General features: G+C 39.7%; 1 protein-coding gene across 4 annotated transcripts in view; it reads right to left on the bottom strand.

Moving 5' to 3' along the window:
• Nucleotides 1-13746, bottom strand: part of LOC140737843 (uncharacterized) — a 185607-nt gene that overhangs the window by 137396 nt on the left and 34465 nt on the right. For 3 of the 4 annotated variants that reach the window (XM_073064541.1, XM_073064544.1, XM_073064542.1), the window contains exons 9-14: nt 10306-10471; nt 6552-6661; nt 5617-5776; nt 5235-5344; nt 3467-3626; nt 1106-1212 (exon numbers count right to left, since the gene is read on the bottom strand). In XM_073064541.1, the coding sequence (XP_072920642.1) occupies nt 1106-1212; nt 3467-3626; nt 5235-5344; nt 5617-5776; nt 6552-6661; nt 10306-10471 (813 nt within the window). The remainder of the gene's footprint in view (nt 1-1105; nt 1213-3466; nt 3627-5234; nt 5345-5616; nt 5777-6551; nt 6662-10305; nt 10472-13746) is intronic. The other variant, XM_073064543.1, reaches the window with a different exon arrangement.

The raw sequence follows: 13746 nt of genomic DNA, 5'->3' as shown, positions 1-13746 counted from the left end.
TTCAACTCCACTAAACTCTCCAAATCAAAGCTGCAGCGATGGACATTCATAAAGGTTGGGCCCATTCTTACAACTTCTTTTGGTAAATCGGTGACTGCATTGGTGCTGCCTCCTGCACTCATTCATAGAACATAGAATAGTACAGCACATTACAGGCCCTTCGGCCCACAATGTTGTGCCGACCCTCAAACCCTGCCTCCCATATAGCCCCCCCACCTTAAATTCCTCCATATACCTGTCTAAAATAAATTCAGATCTCAATAATTTTATTACTTCTGCTGTCTTTTTCAAATTCAAGTCATCTGACTGTACATATAATACTGTACAACCAAATGAAACAACGTTCTTCCGGACCACGGTGCACCCACAAAACATATATCACACACTGCACATAAAACAAAATAGTACCACAAATAAGTAAATAAACTATATTTCAAAATGCATGTGAATTGTGCAGCACAGGTAAACAGTAAACAGCTTGTTGTCCAAGTGACGAGACCTCGGTGGTGGCTGGGAATTCATTAGTCCCACAGTCTGGGGGAAGAAGCTGTTACCCAGTCCTGCTGAAAGGTCTCAGACCGAAACATTGACTGTACTCTTTTCCATAGATGCTGCATGGCCTGCTGAGTTCCTCCAGCATCTTGTGGGTGTTACTTGAATTTCCAGCAACTGCAGAATTTATCTTGTTTAAAGTTGTTACCAAGTTTGGTAGTCCCAGCCTGATGTTCTTTTCTACCTTTCCCTTCCCTCAGCTTCACATGCCCAGTCCCTTTTCTGGATCGCTGCCTCCATCTCAGGAAACAGGCTAACATGACAAGCCTACCAGCTCCCAGAGCTATCTCAACTACTCCTCATCCCACCCTGCCACCCATTCTCACAATTCCTAATGAATAACTTACCCTCTGCTCTCACTCCTCTCTTCCAGGTCAGAATACACCGTGTTGCTCAGACCCGATTCTATCCCATCATCCTCTATACCCAATTGATCATACTCCAATACTTCTGCCACAGTTTCCCACATTGCATTGTATTATTTCTCATGGAAGTAAGAGAAGTAGCAGGTACAACCCATAATTCAACAACAGCATGTCAACGTTTGACTTACAGTTATAGCTCTTGCACTTTTTCAAGGAATAGCCTGAGACAACATTTTGCAACTGTGTTTTAATAGTCGGTTCCCCTTTCATGTTCTCTTTAAGATAACAATAAAATCTGAAACATAATATGAGGCATTTTGTTAAATTCTATATGCTGTATTAAGTTTTTAAAAATTGAAACATTTTTATCTTTAGACATTGAAAATCTGAAATATAAACAAAAATGCTTCTATAGCTCCAGTCAAGGTCTTTCTGTTGAAAGAAAAATCGAGTTTACACTGGATGTCAGAAATGCTTCAGAGAAAGCTCGAAGCCAATTTTTTTTAAATGTTTACTCTTTTTTCATTTTTAAACTTTTAAGCTCATTCATTTGGGAAGATAAAATGATTGCATTCATAATGGGCACTAGGATCACAAAGCATGAGTAATCCTGGCAGAATACAAACATATTGCCTACCCAGTGCAGCCAGGGCCATCCATGCTGGTCATAAGATTCTCATGTTAGAGGAGAGTACAATATTATGCAGAACCAGCCCCAACCCCAGGCATAAATGGGCAGTGATGGTTAAAGATGAGAACTATGTAGCAGCAGCAGATGTCCAGTGCCCCTGGGATTTGATTCTGATGTGGATAATATTGAATAAATCCTCTAAGTGGCAGTGACCATCTCCAAAGTTTTCCAGTGCTTGGAGATCTGGACAAAGGGCAAGCAAATTAGAAATGACATGTTTCCTGAGGGAACGAGAAGGATTTCTAGAAACATATTGTACAGGTTGGCAAAGTTAGGTCCTGCAGCCTGAAGTCAAGCCCAAAAACTAGGTAAGGAAACAAGTGGCCCAGGTCAATGAATGATTTATCACCTGATCACCTCTCCAATGACCAGCCTCAGACTCTTCTCAATTCATCACATCTCAGTCATCTCAAACCAACATTAACTGTAAATCAGTACTCAGACTTAGCATTCACATGTTTGCAGAAGCTCAGCACAGCTGGAAACCAACAATGGTGTTCGCAGGCTCGACCATATCATCAGCCCAACTAATACATGCAGCTCAGTGTCAGCTCAGGTACTGACAGTGACCAGAGTTTACACATTAACTTATAGGATAGATCTGCACATATTAAGATGTAGGTCTTGAATCTCCTGCAGCCAGGGCAAGGAGAAAGGAAAATGCAATTATTGCTCTTCAATAGTAGCGGGGGGGGGGGGGGGGTTAAGGTGTGGGATGAGTAATTAATTGGGAATTCATACCAAATAGTGAGAGGGAAAACAGGGAGCTAGGGATCAGTTAGTCTGAGATCAGCCATAGGGAAATTGAAAGAATCTATCTCAGGATGTGGTAACAAGGCACTTGGGAAATAATAATCGGATCAGCATGAATCAGCATGGATTTATGTAAGGAAAAACATTTTGAATGTTTTGAGGGTGTCAGGACAAAATAAATAAGAAGAAAACAGTTGATGTGATGCATGTAGACTTTCTAAATGTCTTCAATGATATGCTGGACAAGAAATAATCAGACAAAATTAAAGGGGAGTTACCTTATCCTGATGCAGAATGAGAGTGGGGTCATGGATAGAAAACAGAGCAGAAATATATCACGACAGAGAATTTGGTACAGCTACTCAAAAGTCGTGTGTGTGTGTGTGTGTGTGTGTGTGTGTGTGTGTGTGTGTGTGTGTGTGTGTGTGTGTGTGTGTGTGTGTGTGTGTGTGTGTGTGTGTGTGTGTGTGTGTGTGTGTGTGTGTGTGTGTGTGTGTGTGAGAGAGAGAGAGAGAGAGACTCAAAGTGATGTAGAGCAGGCAAAAGAGTGGAGAAACAAGCAAGTCCATTATACAGGACAGTGAAAACGGAAGGCCTGTCAAACAAAATCACATTTCCTTTAGTGTGAGAAGCATGACAGATACTCAGGCCATTGATAAGCACATTGGACTGGGATGGAATAAGTTGTCCGAAAGCAAGCAAACAAATAAACTGAGCACAGTGCCTAAATAAACTGAATCTCTTCCGCCTGCACATAATCCATATTTCTTCGTACCCTACATATTCATGTGTCGATTTAGCAGCCTTTTAAACAGCACTATCTTATATACTTCCACCGATTTCCAGGCAGCCCATTCCAGCACTTAATGCTTTCAATGTGACAAATGGGTTGGGAGATCCATAACTTAGATTCACAGAAGTGAAGGGTTCAATATTCCAAGATCACAACGGTGTAGAACTTGGAGGGGATCCTGAAGGCATGGGTGTTTCCATTAGCCTGTTTCCCTTGTCTTTTGTGGGAATCCAGATCACAGTTTAGGATGTGATGCCTTCACATTATTTTTACATATTCCACTGTAAGTTCTGGATGAAGATGTTAATTTACCTTCGTTGGTCAGCGTTCCAATTCCTTGTCAAATAGGTGAAAAACTGACAATTTTTATACTCAGTACACAATTTTTGACAGTAGTGGACATCTGGGGTAAGAACTGACTCAATATCGTTTCCAGGAAAATCAATGTTCGCAGCCAGTTCATAGACACATCCTGAAATAAAATGGGATTAATTTTGTATCAATTATCTGCAAAATAAATATTTATTTATGGGCTTGTCAGGATGAACATCCAGTTTTGATTTCCATTAACATTTTTGGTTTACTCATCTAAAAAAATTAACTCCATTACAATATATTTCATTGTAATGAGCTATATGATTAAATCTAAACCCCATTTTTAAATCTCATCAAATATTCCAGGAATTACAGTGTAGCCTAAACTGAATTATCCACATTGCATTCATGTGACCAACAACAACAGGCTGCAGTGCACAATTAACACTCATCATTTTCTAATGTGAAGTTATTGATCACAAATGCAGTGAATCTCAGCTATAGAAGCCTGGATTCGCCAGGATGATGAAGCATTGTTTTACTTCAGTTTAACCACATCTCCCCATGGAACAGGTCCAATATTTATTATATCATCCTGAATATTGTTAATATTCATTAAAGGCATTTGGAGGGGGGCATCTTAAATTTGTTTTGAGTTTATTTAATTCCAAAACAGATTTGTTCCTAACAGTAAAAGCAACTTAGAATTAACATTTTCTAATTGCTCTGTAACTTTTCCTAATCGGTCTCATTGAGCTAACTCATTGACAGAGCTCTCGAGTGCATTACACTTCTCTATTCTTTTCCATAGGCTTGAAGCATTGCCCCTTCATGTATTTCTCCAATTCCTTTATGATAGTCACTGAATTGACTTCCACCAGACCTTCCCTTCAGAACTATTAGCTGGCTACAGTTGACCTGTCAGTACATCCTGAGCTTCTGTGTTCAGTTACGGCATCGAGAGAACAAAGCTCCATCCCAGCTTTACCTTCCATCAATGTAAAAATAGAAACCTGATGTGAGCACATTTGATTTCTCACTCTGTCCTTCAATGTCGTTGTGTCCAATGACATTATAGTGAGCCAAAGAGCCAGATACACCTCAGTTTTAAACCAGATCTTTAAAGGAAAGCTCTGAACTTAATTCAAAGGGAATGTTTAGTTAGATATCTTGTCTTTGAATTTAAATGTTTTAATTAATGAAAAGTGGATTAGTAATACTTTAAATAAACCTATTATTTCATCCCATAATATTTTATACAATGTGAATTTACAAATACATCTATAAAATCAAACATTACCATAGACCACCACGTGTGATCACAGATCTGCTCTAACAGGTGAACTGATCCTTAATGGGGCATCTGTTATTACAATGGGAAGGAAGATGGCAGAACAGGCATTTCAAGCAGTAGAATTACACAAAATCCTTTAATTCCAATCATTATTGTAAAGATTTAATTCAGATCAGAATTTATTAGTTACAGCAAATTCTTCAGTGTGATCTCTAAGTAACTAATCATTTAATATGTTCATTATCAATTGGCATGCAATTTGCAGATGCTAGCTTTTTTATTATGTTATTGAGAACTGTGCAAATCATTCGCAATGCATGATTCATTATTTAGCTGCACTGTATATCACACCATCTCAGCCATACCTGCCTGGATAAATTTTCAGTGTTAAATGCAGTAAGAAAGAAGGGTACTTATAATTTCAAAATTACTGCTTTCAGACTAAAGAGATGGAAGAAATTTCAGACATACCTGGGTTATTGAACTCACAATTCCTTAAAGAAAATCCTGACATAACACCTGAAAGAACTGTTATTCTTGATGGAGTTCCCTTTCCATTGTTTTTGAGATAACAAAGGTAGCTACAAAGAATCACAAATTCATTACATGGTTTAAATTCCTTACAAGATCACTAAGCATCACTTTGTTTTCTTTGCTGCTGATACTCAGTGAATTAGTTTTCTAAATTATGTACAGGTAGAGTTATTTGTATTTGGCAAGCAAAAATATTGAACATGAAGAAGTGCATAAGAGGTGCCAGTAACTGATTACCGATCACGGCTCTGAGAACACACTCCTCTAATTGAAAGTGTGATTATTTTTATGCAGAATATTGGGTGAACGATTGACTAACCGCTGTACTTCATTGTGAAACTCCTTTTTCACAAAGGTGAAAAACTGACAGTGAGGCTCCTCGGTACATTTACGTTGGCAACTGTGTTCATCCTCGACTACAGACTGATGGAAGTCATTCCCCGGAAAGTCCAGACCATCAAATATTTTTTCATTACAAACTGAAAAAAATAGAAAGTGAAATTAATGACTGGAAATAAATAAAATGTGTGAAATAATTTTTATCAATTAAGAAATAGTTTAGATGATTAAAATTTACTCAGAATACTAGTTCTCCTTCTCATTCAAAATATTTTACAGTAATTATGATTTGGATTTTACCCGCATTGATCGATGTTGTGAAATGGACAGCAATTTCTGCACTTGCTCAATTTAACCTGAAAGTGCTGAATTTCCTGACAGTGATCCAGCACACTCTATGAGTTGCAGCTCTCTTCCTGATTCATTCCTCAGCAGCTTAGGAGACTTTAAATCCTGCTTTAAATATTCAGGATGATCCCAATAGGAAAAAAGGTCAAAGAAAATATTTTGTTTTGTTTTTGCTTACGGATGTCAGGGTGAGCACCACTGTTTGCCTGCAGATTGATGACTGAATTATAAATTTTCTATGCGCTGATCCCACACAGAAAAGAAATGGAGCCAGCAACATCTCTGCTTGTGGATTCTCCTCATACGGCATTCTCAGTTGGCAGAATATTGCAGGTCCTTCACCCTCACTGTATCTAAACCCTGAATTTCCACATCAGGAACATTGCAACAATTCAAGAAAGCAGCCACTGATGTTTTCATGAGCAATGAAGAATGGACAATAAATTTTGAATTTGCTAAGAATAACTACATCCTGAATATGCATATTCAAAATTAGCTCTGAGCTCATTTATGTTAATAAACAAAATTACAGAAAAACAAAATTAAGATTGTTTTGTATTTACTTACATTTGACAAGATTCTTGCACAATTTGAGGGAAAACCCACTTACAGCATTTTGTAAATTTGTTTTTCTTGATACTTTTCCAGTTGCAGTTTGCTTTAGATAACAGTAAAATCTGGAAAAAGCCAGTTATAATGTGAATTAATCCACTGTCAGCCAAATATATGCAGAGAAGTCCTTTAAAATGCTAATCATCTTCTAAATGCAAATATAATTTCATTTTTCAGTCTTTGGAAGAAGCTGATACGTATATGGTACATAACTGATACATATATTTCAGGGCCACTAAGATAATTTACCAATACAACTACATTTCAATATTTTAAATTTATTACCACAGCTGCAATCAAACAATGTACCAACTCCTGTGGAGCAAGATCCTATAAAGATCATTGCAATGATGGCCAAATAATTTATCATAATGTTGTAAATGAATGAACTGGTATGAGACAGGATATTGAAAAGAACCTCTGCACATTTTTTGATCTGCTTTGGAATTATTCTCTTCCATCTGAAGGAGAAGACCCTGAGAGAACAAGTACTTATTTGGTCAGATTTCTAAGTAAGCGGGATGCATCTTTTTATACAGATAACTGTTAGAAGACAACTTTGCAAATTGCCTTATTGTTATCATATGCAGCAAGCTACAGAGAAAGAAGTGCTTTGATGCCATCCATGCAGATCAGTTCATCACACCTTCACAGAATTGCACGACAGTGCCTAAACTGCTTTAGAAGTTTGCAAAGGTTTGGCATGACATCTAAAATTATAATAAATTTCTATAGATGTGTGGTGGAGAGTATCCTGCCTGGTTGCATCATGGCCTCGTATGGAAACACCAATGCCCTTGAAAGGAAAATCCTACAAGGAACAGAGAGCACTGTCCAGTTCATCACAGGTAAAGCCCTTCCCACCACTGAGCATATCCACATGGAGTGCTGTCGCAGGAAAGTAGCATGCAATATCAAGAAACCCCACCACCCTAGTGATGCTCTCTTCTCATGGCTGCCATCAGGAAGACTGTACTCCAGCCTCTGGACCCTCCCCACCAGGTTCAGGAACAGTTATTACTCCTCAACCACAAGGCTCTTGAACCAGTGGCGATAAATTCACTGAACTGTTCCCACAACCTATAGACGCATTTTCAAGGACTCTTCCTCTCATGTTCTTGATATGTACTGCTCATTTGTTTATATTTTTCTTTTGTATTTGCACAGTTTGTTGTCTTTTGCACATTGGTTATTTCTCTGTCCTGTTGGGTGCGGTCTTTCATTGATTCTATTATGTTTCTTGGATTTACTGAGCATGCCCACAAAAAACAAATCTCAGGGTTGTACAGTATATGGTGACATATATATACTTTGATAATAAATGCACTTTGAACCTTAACTTTGAACATCAGTGCATTAAGGTAGTAGAGGGGAAGTCCATTACAGAATGAAGTGTTACCGTTACAGAGGAAGTGTAGTGCAGCCAGACAATAAGGTGCAAATCCATAACAAGGTAGATTGTGAGGGCAAGAGTCTATTCTTATTAAACCAGGGGAACACTCAGTAGTCTGATAACAGTGGGATTGAACCTGTCCTTGAGCCCGGTGGTACATGCTTTCAGTTTTGTTTTAATTTCTGCCTGATGGGAGGAGTAGAAAAATGGGAATGTCTAGGGTGGGTGAACTCTCTGATTATGTTTGCTGCTTTACTGAGGCAGTGAGAAGTATAGACAGAGTCCATGGACAGGAGGCTGGTTTCAACGATAAGCTGAGCTGTGTCCACAGCTTCTGCAGTTTCTTGTGGTCTTGGGCAGAGCAGCTGCCTTACCAAATCAGCATATATCCTTAAACCTTAGTGAGGATCAATGGGGACATGCCATTTTCATTTGACTCCCAATGAAATAGAGGCTCTAGTGACTTGCTTGGCCATGGCATCTATGTAGTTGGACCAGGATGGATTATTGGTTATGTTCAGTCCTAGAAACCTGAAACTCTCAACCATCTCGTAGCGCCATTTATGTAAGCGGGAGTGTGTGTGCCACCCCACTTACTAAAGTCAACAACCAGCTCTTTTATTTTGTTGAAAATGAGAAAAAGCTTTGTTGTCATAACACCATGTCACTAGGCTTTCTATATTTCCTCCTGTTGTCTGACTCAATACTAACTGAGATTTGCCCCATTACAGTGGTGTCATCTGTCAACCTGTAGCTGTGATTAGAGCAGAATCTAGCTGTGCAGTTGTGAGTGTATAGGGAGTAGAGTAGATCCATTGTGGTACGAGAATGCTGAAGATAATTGTGTAGGAGGGGTTGCCTATCCTTATTGATTGTGCTCTGTTGGTCAGGAAGTCAAGGATCCATTTCCAAAGGGAAGTGCTGAGTCCCAGGTCTAGAAGTCTCAAGGAATATAGAATAATGTCTATAATAAACCATTCTCATGAGAATGGATAAAAACATATCAATTCAACTTAAGAAAACAAAATAATGAAAACCATACAAAAAGTACTGAATCCAAAACTGGGCTACTCATTACAGAGAGAAATGAGAAACAGTAGAAATAGTGACAAGGGATATGAAGTAACTGAAGAGTAGAATTAATCAGACCATTCTTTCAAAGATCTAGAGTAAGAATATAAGACCATACGATATAGGAGCAGAGTAGGCTATCTGGCCCATCGAGTCTGCTCCACCATTCAATCATGGGCTGATCCAATTCTTCCAGTCATCCCCACTCCCCTGCTTTCTCCCCATACCCTTTGATGCCCTGGCTAATCAAGAACCTATCTATCTTTGCCTTAAATGCACTCAATGACTTGGCCTCCACAGCCGCTCGTGGCAACAAATTCCACAGATTTACCACCCTCTGACTAAAGTAATTTCTCCACATCTCAGTTCTAAAAGGACTTCCTTCAATCCTGAAGTCATGCCCTTTTGTCCTAGACTCCCCTACCATGGGAAATAACTTTGCCATATCTAATCTGTTCAGGCCTTTTAACATTCAGAATGTTTCTCTGAGATCCCCCTCATTCTCCTGAATTCCAGGGAATACAGACCAAGAGCTGCCAGACATTCCTCAATGAAATTCCCTTTCATTCCTGGAATCATTCTTGTGAATCTTCTCTGAACCCTCTCCAATGTCAATATGTCCTTTCTAAAATTAGGAGCCCAAAACTGCACACAATACTCCAAGTGTGGTCTCACAAGGGCCTCAACATCACACCCCTGCTCTTATATTCTATACCTCTAGAAATGAATGCCAACATTGCATTCGCCTTCTTCACAACCAACTCAACCTGGAGGTTAACCTTTAGGGCTAATTGGGCTAAATGAGCTCACTTTCTTCATACCATGTTGCATTTCCATTGCAGATTTGACATTCCTCATTAATAAATATTATGGATAGTCAGAGGCTTTTTCCCAGGGCTGAAATGGCTAGCACAAGAGGGCACAGTTTTAAGGTGTATGGAAGTAGGTACAGAGGAGATGTCACTGGTAAGTTTTTAACGCAGAGAGTGGCGAATGCGTGGAATGGGCTGCCGGCAGTGGTGGTGGAAGCAGAAACGATAGTGTCTTTTAAGAGACTGCTGAATGGCTACATGGATCTTAGAAAAATAAAGGGCTATAGGTAAATCCTAGGTCGTTCTAAGGGATGGACATCTTCAGCACAGCTTCGTGAGCTGAAGGGCCTGTATTGTGCTGCAGGTTTTCTATGTTTCTATGTAAAACTTTCAGTATAAACATGTTACTGAACGTATACAGCTTCCATAATACCTTCTATGATCTGTGCTCCATTCTCTCTTCAAAAATGTGAAGAATAAGCATTGAGGATGATCAGTGCACAGTTGTTGACAGACATTTACATCAGGTGCAAGGACCCAGATGATATCATTTCCAGGAAAATCTACGTCTTCAGAAAGAGCTGTTCTACATTCTGAAACTAAGCAAAACATTATATAATTTAACAAAGTAAGAATTACAATTAAAACTATAAAAAGCAAACTATAGCAACAGCACCCCATGGCCATGATCAGTGAATTCTCCTATTTCAGGTAACACTCAAACACCTCTGTGCCTTTCTCCTTCCTCCTGATCTACCCAGTTCCATCTAAGCACACCTAATGCCCAGCCACCAAAAAACCACTTTCTTTCTTCCCTCCACCTACTCCATCTGCCCATCATACAAACTCTCCTCCCACTGTGTCCTATTCCCCCACTGCTCCCATCTGCTCAACCCACCTTCTTTATTTGGTTCCATCATCCATCTTCCTTTCATATCGGACTCCATTATTTTCAGCCCTATGTGACCTCCACAACCAAACCTTTCACATTTTCCCCTCTTCCTCCTTCATCTCCAAATCACACACCCTCAATTTGTCTCTCTTCTCTTTCAGTCCATCTGAGATGACCCAACCCCCAAATGTCAACTGCTCATTTCCCTCAATAGATGTTGCCCGACCCACTTAGTTTACTTCATAAACTAACAGGTGGTGGTTAATATTGAACAACCCATACCCACAGATCTTGCTGCAGATTTGCCCAACATGTTGGGAACTGACTCACTTTAGCAGATCTGTAGCACAAAAGCCAGAAGCCAGAGATGTCCTCTTTGAAGGTACTATCTAGATTCAGCAGCCATCACTGGGGTCATATATATAATCAGCCAAGGGCCTGTGAGAAGAAACCGAAATGGCTTCTACACTAGGCTGAAAACGTAGGTAAGGAGATGGCTCCAAAAGTGTTCTTCCTGACTGTGGTGAACTACATATACCTGTCTGGACACGTCCCCTGATGACTGCTCCTGTGGCTCCTCCCACAGACCCCGGTATAAAGGTGATGGAGGTCTGAGCCCGGCCTCTCTGTCTCCAGGATGTAGTATAGTGGTCACTCACTGCTTGTTCCTTCTTCCAGTCAATAAAAGCCGATATCTCGCCTTTACGTCTCAGAGTGAGTTATTGATGGTGCATCACTGACCTAATTCCCAGTCCGGCCAATACTCACCTCTATTGAAATTAGACCTGCTGCTCAACCAAGAACCCACTTTGCATTACATAATTTAGTGTCACTGGTTCACTGAGTCATATAGCACAAAATACAGCCTTTTCAATTGCTGCATCGACATGCTGACCATCAACCACTTGTTTATGCTCATTCCACATTAATCCTATTTTTTATTTATTCTCCCCACAATCAACTCCTCCCGTATTTTGTTCACCTACACACTAGGGAAATTTTACAGGGGTCAATTAACTTAGTAAACTGCTCACCTTTCGAGTGTACGTTGGAGGTGAGCAGAGTTTGCAGAAGAGGTAAGTGTGGTTACAAATAGAACGTGCAAGTTGTATGCACACAGCAGCCCAGGTCAAGGTTGAACCTGGATTGCTAGAGCAAGATCCACTAGCTAATCCACTTTGGCAGCAGTGCTTGTTTCTCAACGTGTACACTTGAATATAGGTGTTCTTGTTTATAAATAATTGTGGTGGAGACTGTGTCTGTACATGGATCTCAGACAGAAAATCAACAGGTTATGATGGTTTAGATCATAATTCTGCTCAACATCAAACCAATAAAGTGCTGAACTGCTGCCACAAGAGATCCCCGCTGAGGTTTGCACTGATAGAACGCATGGCAAGAAACTCACTATAAGTTGATAATGTGCTTTACATCAATGACCACACAATTGTGTTCCTCCTTCAGTATTCAGAAAACCATAAGACATAGGAGCAGAATTAGGCCATTTGACCCATTGAGATATGACTGACCCAATTTTCCTCTCAACCCCAACCTCCTGCCCCCTCCCCATGTCCTTTCATGCCCTGACTAATCAAGAATCTATCAATCTCTGTCTTAAATACACATAAAGACTTGGCCTCCACAGCTGCCTGCAGCAATGAATTCCACAGATTCACCTCTCTCAGGCTAAAGAATTTCCTCCTCAACTCCATTCTAAAAGGATGCTCCTTGATTCTGAAGCTGTGTCCTCTGGTCTTAGACTCTCCCACCATAGGAAACATCCTCTCCACATACACTCTGTCAAGGCCTTTCACCATTCAATAGATTTCAATGTGGTCATCCCTCATTCTTCTGAATTCTAGTGAATACAGGCCCAGAGCCATCAAACTCTCTTCATATGACAAGCCATTCAATCCTGGAATTATTTTCCTGAACCACCTATGAACCGTCTCCAGTTTCAGCACATCTTTTCTAAGATAAGGGGTCCAAAAGCTCACAATACTTCAAGCGAGGCCTCCTCATTGCTTTATAAAGTCTCAACATTACACCCTTGCTTTTATATTCTAGTCCTCTTGAAAAGAATGCTGGCATCACATTTCTTGATCTGTTGAATTCACCGCAGTGAATTGAGAAGACAAAGTGTGACACATTGATATTATTGTATAGTGCATGTATTAATTTATTTAGAGATACCACATGGTAACATGTCCTTCTGGCCCAAAGAGCCTGCATAGCCATTACACCTATGTGACTAATTAACATATTAACTCACACGTCTTTGGGATGAAGGAGGAAACTGGAGCACAGAGAGGAAACCTACGTGTTCACCAGGACAACGAACAAACTCCTTACAGACAACGACAGGAATAGAAACCAGGTCATTGGCATTGTAACAGTGTTATGCTAACCACTACATCACTATGCCACCTATTTAGTGTTGCTCACTGGCAGGAATTTCCGGGCAGTGGCTTCCACACTGGCATTTTCTGCAAGGAAGCATCCCTTAAACAATGTGTTCAATTACTGAAGTAACAATCTCGTGGCATTTGCCATTATGACTACTCCTGTGGACTTAAACTCAAAAATCATTTGCAATACTACTTGCTGCAATTGTGAGTTAATGACAGCAAGGTGAGTGTAATGAAATACCGTGGGTTTTAGTGAAAAGCAGCTGCAGGGAGATGTAATTAATGAGCGTCAAGAATGGAAATAAGAAAGAGGAATGCAGGAGAAGGACATAAATAGAATTGAGTCAGATTACATCAGAACCAAAGAGAATAATGAAACATAAAGTAGCAAAACTAAATTATAATTTCAAATTTGATCTTTTTAAAGTTTCTAAGTGTATGAAGAAATGAAGCAGGGAAGTATAAATTCTTTAACCTCTGGCCCAGAGAGTTTCACCATTATTACATTCACAATATCTATGTATCTACAAAGATACTTGTATGATTAATGTTCTATAAAGAGTCTAATACATAA

This window comes from Hemitrygon akajei, chromosome 13 (assembly GCF_048418815.1).
Source record: "Hemitrygon akajei chromosome 13, sHemAka1.3, whole genome shotgun sequence".
NCBI classification, from domain to species: domain Eukaryota; kingdom Metazoa; phylum Chordata; class Chondrichthyes; order Myliobatiformes; family Dasyatidae; genus Hemitrygon; species Hemitrygon akajei.
The sequence above is the reverse complement of the archived record's forward strand: the minus strand, read 5'-3'. Positions and strand labels throughout refer to the sequence as shown.